This window comes from Rana temporaria, chromosome 6, assembly GCF_905171775.1.
Source record: "Rana temporaria chromosome 6, aRanTem1.1, whole genome shotgun sequence".
Lineage (NCBI taxonomy): Eukaryota > Metazoa > Chordata > Amphibia > Anura > Ranidae > Rana > Rana temporaria.
The window spans coordinates 15,321,405-15,336,303 of NC_053494.1; the positions used below are offsets into that span (position 1 = coordinate 15,321,405).

At 44.1% G+C, this 14,899-nt stretch overlaps 1 protein-coding gene across 1 annotated transcript; it reads right to left on the minus strand.

Moving 5' to 3' along the window:
- Positions 1 to 12,281: 12,281 nt before the first annotated feature.
- Positions 12,282 to 13,267, minus strand: LOC120944376 (olfactory receptor 1468-like). The gene has a single exon (XM_040358431.1). The coding sequence runs from the start codon at positions 13,265 to 13,267 to the stop codon at positions 12,332 to 12,334; it is 936 nt and encodes a 311-aa protein (XP_040214365.1). The 3' UTR covers positions 12,282 to 12,331.
- Between the last annotated feature and the right edge of the window lie 1,632 nt (positions 13,268 to 14,899).

Genomic DNA, 14,899 nt, shown 5'->3' on the forward strand with positions numbered 1-14,899 from the left:
TGCCAGGGCCGCATAGCAGCACACTGACAGGCACAGGCAGGACTCAGGAGAAGCAGCGGTAATCGGAAGTCCAGGCTGTGGGGCGAACTAAGTGGCATGTGCATGTCGCACGAGCCAGGATCCTGGAACTCGTGTGTGTGAAGTGGCGTATAATGGAGAGGATGCCTCGTGAGTCACCTGCCCTCCTCCTTCCCCCCAATCTCCGCACGGTCAAAATACCTGGGATCATCATGGATGGTCTTTAGTGTTATTATTTACTCACTGCTGTGTCAGTGTCACCGCTAGAGCCTAAGCCGGGACTGCACCGCAACTTCTTCCTCATAGCGAAGCGGAAGAGCTAACAGTCTCCAAGACTGCACAGCGCAGGAGAAGAGCTGTAGGTAACCTGCCGCTGCGCCCCTCTAAATTTTGCACCCGGGGCATTACTTTACTGACACTGTCCTCTGCCTTACTGACACCATCTACTGCTCTACTGACACCGTCCTCTGCCTTACTGACACCATCCACTGCTCTACTGACACTGTCCTCTGCCTTACTGACACCATCCACTGCTCTACTGACACTGTCAGTTAATACATTTTAAAATGTCTGTTTACATTTATTTATATGAGAGTGTGTGTGTGTATATATATATATATATATATATATATATATACACACGCATTGGTTTTAGCTTTGGGGTGCACAACCTAATGCAATAGGCTGCACACACCTATAACTTACCATTTATTAACTTCAACTGGATGTGACACCATCTGGACTTGTTGGTTATTTTCAGAGTTTCCTTATTAAGTCATTATCATTATCATTAAGTTGTTAACATTATTTGAGAATACTTCTATTTTAGAATAAGGTAGGTGTATGTACTGTATGTGCTTTCTGGATACATTCTGGATTACACAGACTATCCTCTGTTTATAGATGACCCCGGATGTGTAATTGCTGTGATTTAATTAATTTATCCTATGCAGATTAATTCTCTAATACTGTAATGTGTTTGTGTCATGTAAAGTCTTTTGTGGTTGCTGTGTTCTGGTGTAAGGAGCACACACACCTACGTGAATCCAAAATAGTATTTTTAGCCAATTGTCTTCACCTAAAATAAAAAGAAGTTATGAAAATAACCATTTAAAATATAATACAAAGTGCCATTAAGCTGGCTTGTGAACAAAAAGATTTAAAATGTGACAGGTCCTCTTTCAGGGATTGTTCACACATCTACCACCATTAGTGTACTGCAATAGTAAAATAATTCAGGTGTGTATATGTGTATCTATGCTGTCCCAAAGACTGACCACATCATAAATGCACCCAAAGAATGAACCAATCTTTAGCATTTTTGGCTTTGAAGAGAAAACAATTCTGGAATCTCCCATCCAGAATGATCAGATCAGGAAGGAAGCAGCCATGGTCTTGTCAGGATAGGATGTTCTTATCATTTTTGTCAATTATTTTGCATAGCAAAGGTAGGACTGGACATGCAGTGTGTTACACTGAAAGACATCTTATGTGTTAGAATTATTGGATATTTATAATGTCTTGGTGCTGCTTATGATATTAGCACACTAAAAAAAAATCCACCTAAGGGACAGATTTTCAGTTAAAGTCACACAGCTAATTCATTGTTCCCTGTGGGTCTGATTACAACATTAAATGTTTGCAATACCAAATTATTATTATATTTTTAACTTGTATGTTTTTTCCATCACTGAATTCCACCATAAGATTAAACAGGAAGCAGAAAGTTTTAGGCCATGTCTCCCTATTACATTTACTGACAATCATAGGTGTGCGCACCCCAAATCTCAAACACACATGAACGCCGCTTGCTGTCACAGGAAGGGGGCTCTGGTGATGGGAGACAGTTGATTGGGAACATATTATGGTACACCCTAAATATGGGGGTAACATGTTCCTAAAGTTGAACCTAGACTTTAATATAATGGTGGCATTTACATTGGCCACTGGCACGCCCAACCACCCACCTGGTGTCCATTTCTGGATAATGTTAATGCACATGGGGTGATTAGGGTGTGCCCAGGCGCACCCAGCAGACCCTGTGCGCACACCTATGCTGACAATAAGAATACAGAGACTATTAAAGTATTCACCCCTTTACAAGTTTTCATATTATATTGTCTTTAAACAGGGGTGGCCAACCAGTGGCCCGCAGAGCCCTCTAATGCTGCAGGTTGCCAACCAGCCATACCACAGCATTAGTGTGGTGGATGTGATAAAATGGTCAAAGTAAGATAATGAAATGCCTATTTCAATGCGCAAACACATGCTCTATATCACATATATATCCTATATATCTTGTCTGCAAAACAAGCTGAAATTAGATCGGTGGAAAGAGGAACACCGATCGGTTTGAATTCAGAAGGACCTCTAGCCAAGATAACTCTCAGTATTGAGGGCCGGCCCACCACATTCATTTGCGACACAGGCGCCTGCCAAAGTGTGATCAGAACGAAAGAACTACCTGATACCTTCTTCCTATCGGACATTGACATTACATGCGTTGGAGTGGATGGAACACCCCGAAAAAGTCCTCTGACCCGCCCCCTACAAGTTGGCAACATCCCTGACCTACTAACAAGATTTGTGGTCTCCGACACCTGTCCCTTGAACCTACTACCCCTAGTCTTATCCAGACTCCAGGCCTCAATCTTCTTCCAATCTGATGGTGGTATTCGAGTGACCTCACCACTGACTAATGAAGACACTTTGCGCATTATGCTCCATTCCACTCTTGCTGTCCCTAAACGTAGAAGACGAGACTGGAATTCCGGAAGAGGTTTTAACCCGAATACCTTCTTGCCTTTGGTCTACAGGCCCAGAAGACATCGGTCATCTAAAAGTCTCGCCCGTCATGGTCAGAATGAAGCCTGGAGCCCCTCTACCCAGAAAACCCCAATACCCCCTCAAGCCCTCCGTGTCAGCAGCAATCACTCGCCAGATAGAGGCCCTCCTACAGAATGGGGCTCTTATACACTGCACAAGCCCCTGCAACACCCCACTCTTCCCAGTCAAGAAGAAAACCCCAAAAGGAGAACCTGTGAAATATTGCATGGTGCAGGACCTCCGAGCAGTAAATGAGGCCACCATACTGGAAACGCCCATCGTACCCAACCCACACACCTTGCTGGCAGGAATACCACCCACAGCCAAGTACTTTACTGTGGTGGACCCAGCGAATGCCTACTCTAGATCCACGTTGTCAATTCTTATTCAGTTTCGTCCACGAAAGGAAAAGCTACACCTGGACTGTAATTCCGCAAGGTGCCCAGAAATCTCCGTCCCAATTCTCCAAGGCAATGAAATTCATTCTGGACACATGGATCAAACTCCACCCAGACGTTGTGCTTTTTGAGTATGTGGATGACCTCTTGCTCTGCGCAGATACCCAAGATGAGGCTGCAACCCACTCTGAAGACCTTCTCTGTTACCTGGCTGAACAAGGCTGTAAAGCATCAAGGCAGAAGATCCAGTGGTGCAAGCAAACAGTGATCTTCCTTGAACATTGTATCTCACAAGGTGTAAGACATCTCACTCAAGAGCGAGTAGCTGTGATTAAGGCAATTCCGATGCCAGCTGGCCACAAGTCTCTCCATGCTTTTCTGGGCCTAATATCTTATTGTCGTTCATGGATTCCTGAAGCATCTCTGCTAATGCAACCACTGTATGATGCTCTAAAGCAGTGGTTCTCAACCTATCTAGTGCCGTGACCCCTTGATAACATTTCCCAAGTTGTGGGGACCCCTAACGGTAAAAAGTAATTTGCGCCATTAAATCACTGACATTTAGCGCTCCCCGAGTCCCTTCCACCCGTACAGTATTCAAACCCCTTATAGTACATTTTAGGATGTACCTCTCTTTCTCTTTGTTCTCCTTTCTGTCACTTTTATCTCTCTCTATCCTCATTTCTTGTTTTTTTACCATCCCTCTCTAGCCGTCTTTTTTGTTCTCTTATTCTTTCTCTCCCTTTTTTTTGTTCCTCCCCCCTCTTGGGATCAGTGGCAATGCTGGCGGGGAGTTGGGATCAGTGGCAATGCTGGCGGGGAGTTGGGATCAGCCAACTTAGGTGCTCTTGCTGAAAGTCATCTGCTGATCTGAGAACTGTAGTGGGGACTTATAATGGCAACTATAATCACAGGTAGTGTTACTCACTGTGTCTCCGACTTTGTGATTTCTCGTAGCAGTGACACCTATGCTGAAATCAGCAGATAGGGTCTCCTCCAGCCCCTCCCACTTCACATTCCTCACCAGTCAGCTGTCAGTTAACCTCTAGTCTCTGCCTCCCAGCTATGCCGTGAATGGCCGGCTGTGAAGAGGCTGAGTGGGTGGCCGAAGGCTTCAGGAACAACTCAGGTTTTGGGGACCCCTGGAAAATCCTCATTTGACCCCCAAGGGGGTCCCGACCCCCAGATTGAAAACCACTGCTCTAAAGACTGATCCTTTCACACTGCCTGCAGAAGCCCTTACAGTCTTTAGCCCCTGCACTCGGCCTCCCTGACTATGAAAAGAACTTTAAGCTATTTGTCTCGGAGAGAGAAGGACACGCCACAGGAGTACTGGCCCAATCACACGACAACAGACTCGGACCTATCGGGTACTATTCCTGTCGATTGGTTCCAGTAGCTAGGGGGGCACGTTTTCGCAGCCCAGGCCCTTCTGGACAAAACTGCAGATCTCGTGCTGGGCCACCTTCTCATCCTTCTAGCCGATATGATGACATATCAGCCGTGCTAAACCAAGTACAACCAGAACATATGTCAGCAGCAAGACATCTCAGACTACAATGCACTTTGCTCCTCCCGGATAACATCACCCTCCTCAGATGTAACACCCTCAACCCGTCCACTCTGCTCCCACTTCTCGAGGGGGGAAACGACCCTCACGATACCCCTCACGACTGTCTCGAAATTATGAAGATGGAAACTACATACCTGCCAACAGTTAGCAGAGTGCCTCTGGACCCCTTGTGTTGGAGGGAATGTGGGGAAGAGGGAAATCATGCCTATATCTGGTGGCAATGCAGATTTATCCAAACATATTGGGTGGAGGTACTAGGCCTAATGAAACAGATAGAAGGGAAGGAGATAGGACTGGATCCCTGGAAATGCTTATTCCATGCTGTAGAAGGTCAGAGGAAAGAATACAGAGCTGCCCTTACCCCATTTCTATTAAACACAGCGAAAGCACTAATCCTGAGATATTGGAGAATGAAGGATCCACCAAGGATAAAGGAATGGTTTAGTGAGGTAGATAAAATAAGGGTAATGGAAGAATTAATAAGCTTTTTAAGAAGGTGCAGAAATAAGATTTCAAGAAATTTGGGGGAAATGGATAAACTTTAAGCTCATGAAGCTGAAGATTATGGGGAGAGAAGAAAACATATAGGCTGGCACTTAGGAGGGGATCTGTTCCCCTCTCTCCTGTTTCTGCTCTCCCTCCTCCCCCCCCTTTTTTTTTCCGTCACATAATATGAAGTGATTTGGAGGACAGGCGGTCCACCATTTCATTTCCTTAAAAAATAAGGACACATATATGGACACGGGGATAGGTATGGGTTACACTATAAAAGGGGTAATTTCCTTGTGGTTTAAAGAAGAGAGGAGGGGAGGGGGAGGAAGGGACAGGGAAACTTCCCCCCCCCTTTTTTTTTTCTTTTTCTTCTCTTGGTCTGATGACAAGAGACACGTGGGTATATATATATATATATAAAGGGATGGGTTGGGCGCAGGGGGGGGGTTAGAGGGGGTGCCTTATCCCCCCCCCCTTTTTTTATTAATGGAAGGGGGGAAAGGGGAGAAGAGAGGGGGATGTGCCATAGTATAAAGAATATCATCATAGATGTAGTATTATAAGTATGGACCTAACTCTGTACCCACACAAATTTAATTGTATTTTTGTAGTATGTAATATGTATATGTCAATGTTATATGTAAGAAGAACTTAGGAATTTTATAACGGTTGTTGATTTTAAAAAATATTTTTTTAAGAAAGTCTGTAAAGTTCTTTTTTTTTTCTATGTGAAAACAATAAAAATTATTTAAAACAGAGTGCCTCTGGACGACCCTGACCTGACTATCTATGTTGATGGATCAAGATATGCAGATCATGAAGGGAGGTACCACACCGGATATGCTGTCACTACCAAAGACACAATCCTCCATGCCTCTGCATTGCCCCCCTCCAAGTCCGCACAAGAAGCAGAACTTCAGGCCCTAATCATGGAATGTATGTTGGTGGAGGGGAAAAAGGCCAACATTTATACGGACTCAAGATACACCCTTGGAGTGGCCTGTGATTATGGGGTCCTGTGGAAGAACAGGGGATTTCTGACAGCAGTGGGTACACCCATAAAACACAGCGCAGCAGTCAGGGACCTGATTGACGCTCTGCTTCTTCCTACCTAAGTGGCGGTTCTCAAGGTAAAGGCATATGGCAGACTGAACACTCAAGAAGCACAAGGTAATCACTTGGCGGACACTGCAGCAAAACATGCCGCGAAAGGTGTGCGAGAAGTCGTACGCAGGGTGGACGTCCAAGACATTCCGACACAAGACATTTTGGCACAAGACACAGTACAAGCCACCATGATCTTGCAGAACCCTCCTGTGGATTGGGCACGCTTGAAGGAAATGCAAGAGGCAACAAGTGAGGAGGAAAAAGGAACATGGACAAAGAAGGGAGCCATAGTGAAGGATGGACTCATGGAAGTGAATAAGAGACCGTGTTTACCACGGTCAATGTTCCCAGCTGTGGTGCAGTGGGCTCATGGTGCTTCTCACCTGTGAAAGACCTTGATGAATTCTTTGATCAATAAATACTACCTGGCCCCCGGGAATTACCCCGCTCACCAACAACTTCTGCAAGTCATGCGTCATCTGTGCTAAGTGCAACCCAGGAAGAACGGAAAAGACACCCATGAAACATCTAGCAAAGGCTCAATATCCCTTCCAATGAATACATTTCGATCACATTCAGATGTCGAAGACTGGCCGGTATAAATACGCTTTAGTGATCGTTGATATGTTCAGTTCCTGGCTTGAAGCCTTCCTGGTCACCAATATGACAGCAAAGACCACAGCCAAGAAGCTTCTAACAGCAATAGTGTGCAGATATGGTGTCCCAGAGGTCATAGAGAGTGATCAGGGGTCGGCTTTCACGGCCTTGTTAACCAAAGAAATATGGACAGCCCTAGGGGTCACACTGGCTTTCCACACCCCGTACCACCCTCAGAGCAGTGGGAAGGTAGAGAGATTGAATGGCACAATAAAATCCTGAATGTTGAAAATGTCTCAGGAGACAGGGATGAGCTGGCCAGACAGTCTATCCACTGCCCTGTTCAGTGTGAGATACACTCCTAAAGAGAGCCATGGTTTATCACCTTATGAAATACTGTTTGGTTCAGCCCCGAGATTAGCGTGTTATTATCCACAACAATTACAGTTACAATCCGATGTATTAACTGATTATGTGACTGCTTTGTCTCGTGAATTAACCCGTATCCATGCAAAAGTTTTCTCTTCCATTCCAGATCCTGAGTTAGATACAGGAACACACAAGCTGGTCCCCGGTGATTGGGTTATGATAAAGAAATGTGTGCGGAAACACCCTCTTGAACCAAGATATGATGGTCCTTTCCAGGTCCTCCTAATAACAGCTACATCGGTGAAAGTTGCAGGGAAGAACACCTGGATACACGCCTCCCACTGCAAGAAGGTCACCATACCGAAGGAAACAGGTAAAGATAAATCATGATCCTATATATCCTTTGTCTGTGTAGGTTGACTAGGGCACAGCATGCAGCCATTACTAAGAAAGATGGGAAGGTAATTTTTTGGTATAATTCATCTGATACCCATGTAGACACGTTTGACTTCCACCCGTAAAAGATACTCCCATGTCCTGAGCATAATAGCAGGTCAGAACGGTATGAAAAAGGTGATGGAGAGGGGTATATATGTGTCACTAAAGGGTCATGGGGAAAAAATTGTGACAGTTGGGGAGCAGCAGCTTGGAACACAGGGACACCCTGGGGATATGTACCTCAACCAGCCTATGAAAGTAAAGACAGCCAGGGGGAGCCCTTGCTAACCCGTCTCAGCCTCATCAAGCCAGGACCCAATATGACACTTGTCCTAAACATTAGGAATCCGAGCCCATCCGATAAGGGAGAGTATGTGTTGGGGTGGTGGTTCGGAGGGGGTCACTGGGGTCATAGAGGGTCTTTCCGTCTAGAAGATATGTACAACAATAACGAATGACAGCCAGTCAAGAACTTGCCCCCACCAAACCCCTTAAAACCCCATGTACAGACCCTGGGGGACATGGTTGCAATAGCGGATCCTACCTTCAAGGATACAATGGAGGTTGAAACCGGCCTCTCGGAAGTCAATCTCTGGATAGAATGGATGAGATATAGCGCTAGTAAACATAATAAAACCAACTGCTATGTCTGTGGTAGTGCTAGGCCACATTTGGGTACAGTCCCGTTAGTTATACCTAAAAAGGAGGAAGAGTGCTTCCTAAGCCTCTACACTAACATTTCCACCAACCAGTTAACATGTGAGAAGTGGAAAAGGGAATATCCCATAGACACTAGGGCCTCAATACCTAAGATAGCTATCACCATATACCCTGGAAACTACACTTGTTATGCTCACCATGAAGGGAGGAGTAAAAACCTAGGTAACTTTTCCAAAGGTTACTGTGCTTCTTACAGTCATGTCCCGGCCAACTTAGTACAGAATCAAAGTCAATCCTTGGGGGATGTGTATTGGATATGTGGAGACATGCAGGTGAGGACCAGGTTGAAGGGGCAATGGAAGGGAGAATGTGCCCTTGCAAAGGCCATCATGCCTCTGCACATCCTAACGGAAGGTACTCAAAACACACAGGGTAAGAGGACTAAAAGGGAAGCCCTTCTGGGAAGTTTCGACCCTCATGTGTATTTAGATGCCATCGGAGTCCCAAGGGGGGTCCCTGATGAATTCAAGGCTCGAGACCAGGTAAAAGCAGGTTTAGAGGCCTTAATCCCCATAATAACTTCTAGCAAAAATGTAGATTGGATAAATTATATATATTACAATCAGCAAAGGTTTGTCAATTACGCAAGAGATGCGTTCCAGGGAATAGCCGAACAGTTGGAGGCCGACTCTCAAATGACTTTCCAGAACCGGATGGCTCTGGATATGATATTTGCAGAGAAAGGAGGGGGTTTGTACTATGATAGACAAAATGACCAGCACCACTTGCTGTACCTATATTCCAGACAACACCGGTCCGAATGGCCAAGTCACTGTAGATCTTAAAAAGTTGAAGAATCTGTCAGTTGAACTAAAGAAAAATTCAGGCATCACAGATCCATGGGACCAATACCTCAGTTGGATGAACGGGTGGCAGAGAATTTTAACCCAAATAGGAGTAACCATATTAATCTTCCTATTTCTCCTCGCTCTGGTAATTTGTTGCATACTCCCTTGTCTGAAGAAATGTATAGAGAAAGCAGTAGAACAAGGAATCCCTACGTTCGTGAACCAAGACATAGGGCACGAGGAAGATGAGTACGAAGAACCGCACATTCCACTGCAGACATTCCCAGTCTCACATCATGAATAGGCAGGACAACAGGGACAGATAGGGTAGGAACCTTGAGGCCGCGACCTGGGTTCAGCTGCAGCGAAAGCCATCCTCACCACTAGAGGCTCTGGGGAAAACCTGCTGGACCTTAGACTCCGCGCGCCCTGGGGTGGGGAATCTTAGATTAAAACAGGGACAGATTAAAATAGATTAAAATAGACATTTAAAGGAGGCATCTGTGGTGGATGTGATAAAATGGTCAAAGTAAAATAATGAAATGCCTATTTCAATGCGCAAACACATGCTCTATATCACATATATATCTATATATCTCGTATGCATATATGCTATAGGAATAATCATACATAATCATAATTCATAAGTACAATATACAACCCTTCCTTGCACCCCTTGCTCATATGATGTTATCAGATATGTATCACATGGTCTGAAGGAAAACAGGAAATCGGTCTGCAAAACAAGCTGAAATAAAGTCCCGTCAGGAAACCGAACCGCAGAAAAACCAGAGAGACATCAGACGAACTAAATGTATAAATAGCTGATTATTGCTTCACCCTTCGCACCATCCTAACATGAAATAGTTAATAGCTTACAAATCAGAACGTCACAAGAATAATATTACATATTTATGAGAATGTTGAATATTCATGATCATGTGTTTGAATACGCTTTGCAGAACCATATATAAATGAAGCTTGAAATAAAAAAGAGGATGTTTTCTAAAGCTAAAGTGTGTTGTCAGAGTGAGAATTTACTTTATATGTGCACATACGATTCTTATCAGATTTGGCCAGGAAGCAGATACCAAAAACCGGACACTTGGCTCCATTCCAAAACAATAGTGTTGTGAATGAAGCTGGTGGTAGAGGAAGAAAGCAGCTGCAGAGTAGAGCCCCATAAGCCGATGCTTCCTGTACAGCTTTTGCCACAGGCGGAGTCTATGGCAAAGTTTGGCTAACCCGCAGGATAGACATAGGTGCACTGCGCTGCACCCGCAGTGTGCGTAAACCGCAGCACATCAGTGTGAAAGCAGTCTTAAGCCCTTTTACACACGATCGGCCCAGCCCTCCCTCCCCGGCCGGCGTCTTCATCCTAAGTGTGGGCACCCGGCCGTGACAGCTTTCGGCTTCACGGCCGGGCACCCACTGCACATGCGCGAGTGGCGCTGCGCTCTCTCATTGGACAGGCGATCGCATGGGACCTGTCATGTGTCCCAGGCGATCGCCTACAGGGAGGGGCTGCAGCAAGGCGATTAAGCTATTCGCCTTACCAGCCCCTCGGCGGAAGGAGGAAGTGGGACAGGAAGTCCCACTCCTCCTGAAGCCCCCACTAACCCCCCAAAAAAATGACATGCCAAATGTGGCATGTAAGGGGGCGAGGAGTGGATTAAGCAGGAGTTCCAATTTTGGGTGGAACTCCGCTTTAACATGACTTACCCCTGATTTATGAGGGATAAACTTACCCTGGACGTACGCCTTACGTAAACGGCGTAGCTTACTGCAACGGGCGCAAGTACGTTCGTGAATCGGCGTATCTAGGTCATTTACATATTCGACGCGTAAATCAACGGAAGCGCCCCTAGCCATCGTAAATATGCACCCAAGATACGACGGCGTAGGAGACGTAGGTCGGTCGGATGGAGCCAGAATTCAGGCGTAATATGGTTCTAAGAATAAGGCGAATAGATACGACGGCGCATACTAGAACTTACGCGGCGTATCAACAGATACGTCGGCGTAAGTTGTCTCTGAATCCGGCCCTTGTAGTATATATTTTCACACATACATATGTAACATTTGAGCAGCTCAGGAGGAAAGTAATCAAAACACAAAAATATTAATTTTAGTACTTCCATCACAACTGGGCCCAGATGATAGGAAATCTTATACTGTACATTGTGACAGCAAAAAAAAAAATTTGGGCTTACATCCACTTTAGGATGACCCAGAGTGTGTATATATATTGTGAGGGGTTAGCTCGGTAGCGGGGTGTGTGACCCCTTGGATGGGTTCACCACACACTGAATTTATACAGACTGGCAGTCGAAGACTGTTGAAAACAACGTTTTTGGTTTATTTTTCCATCTTGCTGGAAAACAATTGCAAGCATCCAAACAGCATAAACAAAATCAAACATAAAATAACTCCTAGCCACTTTGGGCGTCTACCTTCCACACAGGAACCTATCTATGAAGTCTAATCTAGCCTACTGCTGGGTAGACAGTGCTGGTCGTACAGCACAAAACAATAGTCTTTTGATTTTTATCACACAGAAAAATCAATTCTCTCCTCACCTCCTCAGGAGACTTTCATTACGCTGCTCTCCTACTCACAAAGCCTTAGGAATGATGCAGCAATTCAGTGGTAATCCTTTGGGCTACTTATAGAGGCCTTAATTGCCTCATTCTGAACAGCTGAAGTTTTTCAACGGCCTTCAGTCTTTCTCTGGCTACGTTTGTAGCCGACGCCCGATAACCATCTGTGTATCGTCTAAACAAGGCAGAAATGTATGTTCCGTCTGTGACAACACCCACCGATTTACCTGACTTCCTGTCACAATATATACAAATTATTTTATTGGTTGAATTAGATGGGCTTGTGTCTTTTTTCAGCCAGTCTAACTATGTAATAATGAAAGATAAAAGCTCTATAGTAATACTACGAATAATAGTTTTTTTTTTTACAAATTTAATTTTTGTAATATTATATTTAAAATATTTTTAAGGCTTCAGAGTTATCTTGTCCTTCACCAATCTCATCAGGGCTCTTATGACTTCTTTATTACGTATGGTGTAAATCAGAGGGTTTAACATGGGTGTCACTGCTGTGTATAGCACAGTGCAGATTTGTTCCAGGACCTCTGAGTACTGAGATTGTGGAATTAGTATCACTGATGCTGCGTTTGCATAGTAGAGGAGGATTACGATGAGGTGGGATGAGCAGGTGGAGAAGACTTTCCTCCTTCCATCTCTTGAATTAATATTTAGGATGATGGCAATTATTTTCACATAAGACATCAAAGTGCACAAAAATGGAACAAAGCCTAACATCAACATCTCCAGGTAAAGCAACATGAAGAACATTTCAGTCCCGGCACATGAAATCTTAGCCAGAGCTTTCACATCACAGAAAAGCTGATGAATTATTTTTGAACTGCAAAACGACATAGCTGACGCTGTCTTTGTCAGTAATAAAGAATTAGTACAAGCGGAGACCCAGGTGCCTACAATGAGCATCAAACAGTTTTTTCTCCCTAAAATTTGATGATAGTGTAATGGCTTACAGATAGCAACATATCGGTCATAGGCCATCATGAATAAAATAATGTCTTCACTGGTGCCAAATAATACGTAAAAACAGAACTGAGTAAAGCATTGAGTAAATGATATTGTATTATTGTCAGTAAGTAACATGTGTAGAAGTTTGGGAACAGTGACGGTTGTAAAACAAATATCTACAATGGATAAATTGCAGAGAAACAGATACATGGGGGAGTGTAAATGGTCATCAATATATATCACTGTGATGATAATTATATTTATTAACAGGCATGTGAAATATATTGAAAGTAAAAAAACAAAAATGTATAGTTTATATTCTGTTTTAAAGAAAAATGGCACAATCTGAAACACTTTAGATGCTGTATAGTTGTCCATCCAAACTGCTCTTCTTTTGTAAGAAAAAGTAAAATATGATTATGATCAAAAATGCCACAATTTATTTGGGAGAGGACTGCAGGTTCAGATGATTCAGTGTTCTCTTATCATGATGACATGCTGTGGGACATTTTAACCACTTAAGACCCGGACCAATATGCAGGTAAAGGACCAGGCCCCTTTTTGCGATTCGGCACTGCGTCGCTTTAACTGACAATTGGCTCCCAAACAAAATTGGCGTCCTTTTTTCCACACAAATAGAGCTTTCTTTTGGTGATATTTGATCACCTCTGTGGTTTTAATTTTTTGCGCTATAAACAAAAATAGAGCGACAATTCTGAAAAAAATTCTATATTTTTTGCTTTTTGCTATAATAAATATCCCCCAAAAATATATAAAAAAACATTTTTTTTCCTCAGTTTAGGGCGATACGTATTCTTCTAAATATTTTTGGTAAAAATCACACTAAGCGTTTATCGATTGGTTTGCGCAAAATTTCTAGCGTTTACAAAATAGGGGATAGTTTTATTGCATTTTTATTAATAATTTTTTTTTACTACTAATGGCGGCGATCAGCGATTTTTTTCATGACTGCGACATGTTGGTGGACTCATCGGACAATTTTCACACATTTTTTGGACCATTGTCATTTTCACAGCAAAAAGTGCTATAAAAATGCACTGATTACTGTGGAGTTAACCACTAGGGGGCGCTGAAGGGGTTAAGTGTGACCTCATATGTGTTTCTAACTGTACGGGGGCGGGGCTGGACGTGTGACGTCATTGATCATGTTTCCCTCTATCAGGGAACAGACGATCAATGACAGCACCACTGTGAAGAACGGGGAAGGTGTGTTTACACACACCTCTCCCCGTTCTTCAGCTCCTGTGACCGATCGTGGGACTCCGGCGGCGTTCGGGTCCACGGGTCCCACGGCCGCGGTCACGGAGCTTTAGACCGGGTCGCGGGCGCACGCCGTGACCCACGGCTGGGCATTTAACAATCACGTACAGGTACATGATTGTACCCAGCCGCGCCATTCTGCCAACGTATATCGGTGTTAGGCGGTCCTTAAGTGGTTAAAGGGGTTGTAAATAGAAATGAGCTTCGAGTCGAACCCATGTTTGACTCGAACATCATATGTTCGACCGTTCGTCGAAATACTAACGTTACGGCTCATAATTCACTGCGGCATCGCAGTGCATTGCTGGCTGATGATTGGCCAAGCATGCACTATGACCCGCATGCTTGGCCAATCACAGCGCGCAAAAAACGAAGCAATGAAATATTATTATGATCGACGTTGACATAATTTTTATTTTCTTGGAAAACACTGCAGATTCAGATGAATAAATATTCAGTTTTCATGTTGACATTTTTATTTATAAGCAGTGGCGTAGCGTGGGTTGTCAGGGTAAGAGATTTGCGCCCCTTAACCTGTGGATTTTTAGCACTCTCTGAGTCCCTTCCGCTAGTACAGTAGTAGTGACAAACCTCATTCCTACACTGACCTACCCGACCACTACACTAACCTACCTCATTCCTATACTGATCGCTAAACTGACCTATCTGATTCCTATACTGACCACTACACTGACCCACTTGATTCCTACAATGTCCACTACACACATT

What these genes read in the sequence shown, in the direction of transcription:
- LOC120944376 (XM_040358431.1), bottom strand. Translation starts at nt 13,267, where the DNA reads ATGGACAACTATACAGCATCTAAAGTGTTTCAGATTGTGCCATTTTTC.